The sequence below is a fragment of the Nanorana parkeri genome, unplaced genomic scaffold (assembly GCF_000935625.1).
Source record: "Nanorana parkeri isolate BGI_ZX_2015 unplaced genomic scaffold, ASM93562v1 scaffold715, whole genome shotgun sequence".
NCBI classification, from domain to species: domain Eukaryota; kingdom Metazoa; phylum Chordata; class Amphibia; order Anura; family Dicroglossidae; genus Nanorana; species Nanorana parkeri.
Genome location: NW_017306983.1, coordinates 480,008 through 487,616, shown reverse-complemented (window position 1 = coordinate 487,616; position 7,609 = coordinate 480,008). Strand labels below are relative to the sequence as shown.

Sequence of the window (7,609 nt, the reverse complement as noted above, 5' to 3'; positions counted from 1 at the left end):
CCACGTGAATAAGGCCTTGGGTCGCCATTGATTGACATGATTTGCAATATGTGAGATGTATTTTGGTGAACTCCTAAATTATATGGATTGTTTAGACTCTAACCAAAGCAATGGAGGTGGAGAAGTGGGTTTCTCTGCAGTTATATCAGCACTTCCTATTGCTTTGTGGAAGTTCCACCATATTTAGTGGAATAGATTATCCAATGGAGTGAGTAAAAAAGGGCCTACATAAGAAAGACTTTTCATTTTCCTACCTCAGGCATTTGTATGTATGAAAAGCCAGTGAGCCCCCGTTCACACATATGAGATGCGACATATGAGGGTGTGTCACGGTGGTCTGCGATAGTGCAGCCAATTCATTTGACTGGGCCGCCCACCATGGCTAAATCACATTCAAAGAAGCGAAAGGACCTTCTCATGAAATGGATCACACCACATCGCATGGTAAAAGGTTACTGTGTGATGTGATGCGATACAACGCTAATTACATTGGGGTGGGCAAGAGGTAATGGCACCGCAGTTCGCGGTATACTGAGCCTAGGGTGACGGGAGGACGCTAGTTTGTGTCCTCCCGTTACCCTAAGGAGAACTATGGGGTAAAAGCCCTAACCCCATAGTTCTCCTTTAAAATTGCAACATGAGATGCTGGATCGGGTGCTGCATCGCAAGCGCTCCCTTATCACAAAGATGCGAATGGATCCTAAATTATCATCTGTATCCTGTGCCTGTTCACCTTAACATTTTTATAAATAAAAGGAAAATAACTGACGTTGTAAAATGAAGCAGCTTCTTCTTCTTTTTCTTTTTTGGTCTAGATGTTTGTAACATCCCATCAGCAACTCCTCATCCTGAAATGGCTGATAATGGAAACTAATCAGCTGCATTTCTCTACACTGAGGTTATTTATAGAAATGTGAATCATCTCGGCCTTGGTTATGCTATGTAAATTGTTAATGCGGAAATTATTTTGATGCAGGTTTGAGTATGGCCGAGGTGATGATTTCTTTACACTGCAATCCTGGTGGGGTGATCCCAGTGCAAGAGAAGAGGGTAGGACTTTCCTGCCTGATAAGTGTAGGATTGCAGGAGGTAAAGTGTAGCCAAAACTTTTTTTAATTCTTGGGTTTAGCTAGAGTAGGGAAGGGCTAAAACCTCTGCCGGGTTTTTACTGTTTTCTGTATTGCAACTAGGGAGAGCTGCCCTCTCTATTAGTCCTGGTGATCGCTGTACCCTGCAGCAGCAGAACCAGCGTGGGTGTAACCTGGTGCGGCCGCCCGGCATGCCTTATGACATGCGTGGTGTGACGTTATCACACATGCGCAGTGATGTACTTCACTGCGGCGGCCATTGTGGTGATGGCCGCTGGCAAAGAGAGGAGAGGATTTTGGCCTGGCAGGTTTAGGCATGCTGCCAGATATCTCCCACCCCCATTGCTCGTGCTGCTGTTGGGCTCTTGGTTCTTGATCGAGTGCTCAACTTTTAAAATTGGGGTGACAGTAATTTTGGCATCACCCTCTCTGTTGGTGTCACCCAGTACGGGCTGCACCCCTTGTGACGTCACTGGTACACTGGTACCCTGGACAGAACATTATGGGAAATCCACAATCTTAAAGTTGTCACCAGAAACAGAAATAGAGGGGACATCTCTCAATGGGGACACCTGATCCAGTGACAGGGTTCATTTACACCACTGCAGTGCGCTTACCACAATATACAGTAATGTGTGTTACGTGCATTGGTGCCATGTGTTACCATTCAATCTGAATTGCACCCCAACGTTCATACATTGCAGTGCACCACAAAGCATGACCTAAACGTTGTGGTGCATTGCGTTACAAAGAAAGTTGCATGTCGGTTTTTAAGTAAGTGCGTGCCCAACCCAATTCAATTATTGGCCTGCCCTAACGCAACGCACCAGACCACAGCAGTACAAATGGGCCCTAAGAGGGGACAGATTTTCTCTCACTCCTTGTTTTGTCTTTAGTGACACAGACAGCAAAAAAAAAGGTTACAGGGGTTTAAAAGCAGAACTCCAGCCAAAATTAAGATAAGAATGAACCGCCCATTAAAAGATAAATAACAAAACCAGCTTTTGCTGCAATATTCATCATCAGTCCAGAGATTTTCCCAACAGTTCCTTTATTCTGCCACTAGATGTCCTCAGTCTGAGGGCCAGCATCATTCAACCTACTTTCTCCAAGCTCAGGTCATCCCGGACCTGCCCCACTATGTAACTGGACAGTGAACGGAGAAGCAGCACAATGATAAGCTCATCTCTCTGTTACTGTTCTTTTGCCTCCTATAAGCATGTTCCTTGTCAGCACATGAACTGATTGGCTCCTTGTGCTGCTTCTTCCTCTTACACTCCAGCCCTGCTTTACAGGAATTGTAAAAGGCTGACACCAAGTCCGATTCAGGTACTTTCACAGTTTGCATTACACAGCATCATTCATTTGCCTAGACGTCAGCGGTAACCATTTCACTTGATATTTAATATAAAACATACTTAGAATCTTAAAGAAAAATAAATTGACCCCAAACCATTTAATCATCCCTGTTCTGGATGTCTCATTGTTGGGATGTACACAGAAAGTTCTGCACTGTTAATACACTATTTGGCCTGGCTGGGACATTGGCATTCAATGTCCCCCATCTCTCTGTGATTTAATATAGGTAGGGTGAATGTGTAAATCCAGAGATACCTGATACACATCAGAACATCGAGGGTGGAGAGCAAAGTGAGATCAAGTTCCTATTCAGACAACAGATGAATTATTTATTCAATAGCAGCTCTGAGTCTTATCTGTAGTGTTCTGCGAGCACTGGATATATTACAGCACTAGCTTTCCAATATGCAGAATATTCATTGCAAGTTTATCTTCGTGATAAGCGTGCTATGGAGAGTACCCGTGATTCCGGCCCGGAAAGGTAAGCGGAGATTGCATGTGCTTCTCTAGGTCGGCATCAGATGGAGGGAATCCCCGTTAGTGTCTTTTTACCTTTCCAATAGAACAACTAAACTTTACTCCTTGAATATTGTAAATGAGCCAGTGGTAAGGGAGACCTGGAATGGTCATTACATTGGCTTTTCCTGTATATTTGTTACCATACTAGGCCCAGCAATGCACCAACATCAGAGCAGCCAGTCATCAAGGAGTTGGCATTGAGCAATTGGTTAAATTCGATGTTGTCTGCATGTTTGTATTATTGCATTCAATTATTTTTGCAAGACTTTTCCAAGCAGATTATGAACATAAAAAAGGGCATGCAACTAAAGCTGGACTGTTGTGCTGGCTACTATGGCTATTGCCAAAATGATTTGTTGCAAAAAAACAATAGTGAGCTAATCTGGATTTAAAAACTGTGCTTATTGATATATTCTGGTGAAAACACCAAAAAAAGAGATAAGGGGAATATCCCAGGAGAGAATGATAGAAGTTGTCACTGAGGAATTCTATTTAAAGGATATCTAAACCCAAGAACAATAATGTACTATATATCGCAGATTAACAGTCCTTAGATGTGGTGGATGCATTCGTTTTCTTTTTTCAGTGTCCTTGTCACTTCCTTTACTCTGAGCCAGGGGCGTCCCAAGGCCGTCTGGACTAGTGCAATCTATAAAATTTTTGTGTTTTGGGGTATGGATACGCTTTAAAGCCCAACTGAAGTTTCAGGAACTCTTAGCTATTTGAATTGAAGCTGCATGCAAACAATGACATTTACATTTTTTACTAAAATGCTGTTGAAAATACAGTCCTTACACACGTTCAAACGTTTCTTCTCCCGGCAGCAGAGTACTGCTGTTCTCTGTGTGTAAGCACTTTTCTCTGAGCAGCAATCCAATGCCCCTCACTGAGCCATTATCACAATATGGTGCATCCAGGGTTGCCACCTGTTCTTCAAGGGAAACCCGAACACTCTAGCGACGTGCAAACATTTTTTTTTTGGGAGAATGAGCCGTGGCGTGTTCATATGTAAATAGCACCACCCATTCATATGTAAATATCACAGTTGAGACTATTTTCAGTGGGAGGCCAGTAGCCCCTATCTAAATTTTGGTTGCCCCTGTCTACTTGACATCTTGTGTCCGGGTTTCAGCTGCCATGAAACCTGGACACAGCATTCAAAACCTGGACTGTCTGGGTGAATCCTGGACAGGTGGCACCCGTAGGTGCATCACTGACCAGCTCTGCATCCAGCAAAGCTCACACTCCCTGCTGATTGCACAGCTTTACATTTAGAAGGACAGGGCAGCAGCACACAAATGAGGTAACTCTATGTTCCCTGTCCTGCAAGCACCTTCACAATGTTAAGGTGACAGTACCTTGCCCACGTGTCTCATGCTTGATCATTGAGATCTCTCGTCCCAGTGATGGGCCAAAAATAGAGTACAGATTTTAAGAGGGGGTTGGCCTAAGCTTTAAGTAGCATACCAGTCAGCTTTAGCTGTTAAAATGTTATACTATACTTAGAGATCCAAAATGTTCTGCTGCTAGAAACATTCTAGGGGTTTTGTTTAGGCCAGAGGTTTTCTTTGTTTGTTCTGTGTGTACAGTGGCGTAACAACCGTGGGGGGCAGCAGGGGCACGTCTGGACTAGTGCAATCTATAAAATTTTTGTGTTTTGGGGTATGGATACGCTTTAAAGCCCAACTGAAGTTTCAGGAACTCTTAGCTATTTGAATTGAAGCTGCATGCAAACAATGACATTTACATTTTTTACTAAAATGCTGTTGAAAATACAGTCCTTACACACGTTCAAACGTTTCTTCTCCCGGCAGCAGAGTACTGCTGTTCTCTGTGTGTAAGCACTTTTCTCTGAGCAGCAATCCAATGCCCCTCACTGAGCCATTATCACAATATGGTGCATCCAGGGTTGCCACCTGTTCTTCAAGGGAAACCCGAACACTCTAGCGACGTGCAAACATTTTTTTTTTGGGAGAATGAGCCGTGGCGTGTTCATATGTAAATAGCACCACCCATTCATATGTAAATATCACAGTTGAGACTATTTTCAGTGGGAGGCCAGTAGCCCCTATCTAAATTTTGGTTGCCCCTGTCTACTTGACATCTTGTGTCCGGGTTTCAGCTGCCATGAAACCTGGACACAGCATTCAAAACCTGGACTGTCTGGGTGAATCCTGGACAGGTGGCACCCGTAGGTGCATCACTGACCAGCTCTGCATCCAGCAAAGCTCACACTCCCTGCTGATTGCACAGCTTTACATTTAGAAGGACAGGGCAGCAGCACACAAATGAGGTAACTCTATGTTCCCTGTCCTGCAAGCACCTTCACAATGTTAAGGTGACAGTACCTTGCCCACGTGTCTCATGCTTGATCATTGAGATCTCTCGTCCCAGTGATGGGCCAAAAATAGAGTACAGATTTTAAGAGGGGGTTGGCCTAAGCTTTAAGTAGCATACCAGTCAGCTTTAGCTGTTAAAATGTTATACTATACTTAGAGATCCAAAATGTTCTGCTGCTAGAAACATTCTAGGGGTTTTGTTTAGGCCAGAGGTTTTCTTTGTTTGTTCTGTGTGTACAGTGGCGTAACAACCGTTTTAAATAAAAACATGTGTGTGTGGGGGGGAGGTGCAGGGTACAGTTCCAGTGGGTGTTTATAACATTTCTGCCCCGGAGGCGCCCAGAACTCTGGTTACGCCACTGTGTGTATATGAAGGTTAAAAGAACAAATAAACAAAGGAACAAAGTGATGAATTAAAATGCCTTTTCCTTCCACAGGTGTGAAGTGCGGGGGGGTGCTTTCGGCTCCTGTAGGCCATATATTCAGCCCCAATTTCCCGAGAGTGTATCCACCTTATACAGAGTGCAGCTGGCTCATCGTTGTGTCTGAAGGGTTCACCGTCCAGCTTACCTTTGATGAATTCAACTTGGAGTACCATGACACCTGTGACTATGACTATATCAAGATTTACAACGGGGCCTCCAAGGATGAAGGGAATCTGTTGGGAACATTCTGTGGTTCCCAGTTGCCCCCAAATCTCACATCATCATGGCACGTACTGTCTGTTATTTTTCATTCAGACAAACACGTAGGAAGTACGGGATTCTCTGCCACCTACAGGAAAGGTGAGTCAACCCATGAATGTGAATATGAATGTTTATCTGGATCTAAAAGACCGTTTGGCTACAAAGCCTTAGGCTGGGCACACACTGTGAGAATTGCAGCCAATTTACAAGAATAAGACAAAATTCTGACAACGGGTGGCCTTGTCGGCTTAACAAAAGTCAGGCCGAAAAAATTGTCGGCTGAACAATTCTGACAGCAGCAGGCACCAGCTGTCAAAATAAATAGGCCAAACAGGAGGATTAGAAGGCTTAGAGTAGATGGAGGAATCGGTAAAATTTCTTTTCTCAGAGTATATATGCAGGTTAGCCATTGTTTTTAATGGATGAGCGCTCCTATTGAAGACAATGGCATCATATGAAATGTATGTTCTTTGACAACCCATGCAACAACACATAAAAACATTCATCTGAAGGTGTGAATCCAGAATTTCACAATAATTCCTACGCACTTATCTTCAGCCATTCACATTGTTACAGTGGGTGTGTTAAAGTCCAACCCTGGGCTCCATTTTTATTTAACAAAAATGCTCCTCAGCCTTTGTTAAAAACTAACAGGGTTATTCACAAAAGGGTGAAGAGTTTGGAGAAGGCCGGAGAAGTGAACAATCTAGGAGAACATGTTAGAATACACATTGTTGTATCTATAGCAATAACCACTGCAGTATACAATTTCGGTCACTAGATGGCAGTGTTTATAAGTTCTGTTATATCTATGGTAGATTTTCTGTTGTATTGAATAAGGTAGATAATAAAGCTGCGGTTCCCTTCCAGTTTTTAGCCAAGCCATGTGCAGCATGCATATCTGGCTGTGTGCTTGTGTTTCTCTGTGAGGCTGTGCAAGAAGTTCAACAAAAACATAGCAGAACTGGAAAGATAATTTTTCCAAATCAGCTATGTTGTCCTAGATCAGGGGTCTCAAACTCAATTCATTCGGGGGCCATTTGACAATTTTTTTCTCCCATGGGGGCCGCTTGCCAAATTTCATACTTTACATTATTTTTAAACTATATCCGGTTTGGTACTATGGACCCTAATACACACACAATAAGGCCCCGTTCATATCTTTAAATTTAGGTGCGATTAGGGATTCCTGCTTCAGGAACATGCGTTTTCCTGCAGCAGGAATTCCCAATCTGGCATTTACAAGCGGCAGCTGTCACCCATTCAAGTTAATGATCAGGTGACAGCAGCTCCATGTAAACGTCTGCATACAGCATGTAATGGTATGTGATATGATTACATGCAGTTAGAAAACACTTTCCCTGGATGCACAATCAATGCGTCCAGTGTGAGTGATTGATTCCTATGTGATAATCATATCACATACCATTACATGCGGTGTCCAGGCGTTTACATGCAGCTGCTGTCATCTGAGCATTAACTTGAATGGGTGACAGCTGCCGCTTTTAAAGATTAGGCATTCCTGCTGCAGGAAAACGCATGTTCCTGATGCAGGAATCCCTAATCGCACGTCAAGATACAGGTGTGAATGGAGCCTAATGCACTTGTACTCCCCCAA

General features: G+C 43.5%; 1 protein-coding gene across 1 annotated transcript in view; it reads left to right on the top strand.

The window, feature by feature from the left end:
* Window positions 1-2,852: 2,852 nt before the first annotated feature.
* CDCP2 (CUB domain containing protein 2) overlaps window positions 2,853-7,609 on the top strand; it is an 18,782-nt gene continuing 14,025 nt past the window's right edge. The window contains exons 1-2 of the mRNA XM_018563996.1: window positions 2,853-2,928; window positions 5,743-6,090. Coding sequence (XP_018419498.1) covers window positions 2,853-2,928; window positions 5,743-6,090 — 424 coding nt within the window. The remainder of the gene's footprint in view (window positions 2,929-5,742; window positions 6,091-7,609) is intronic.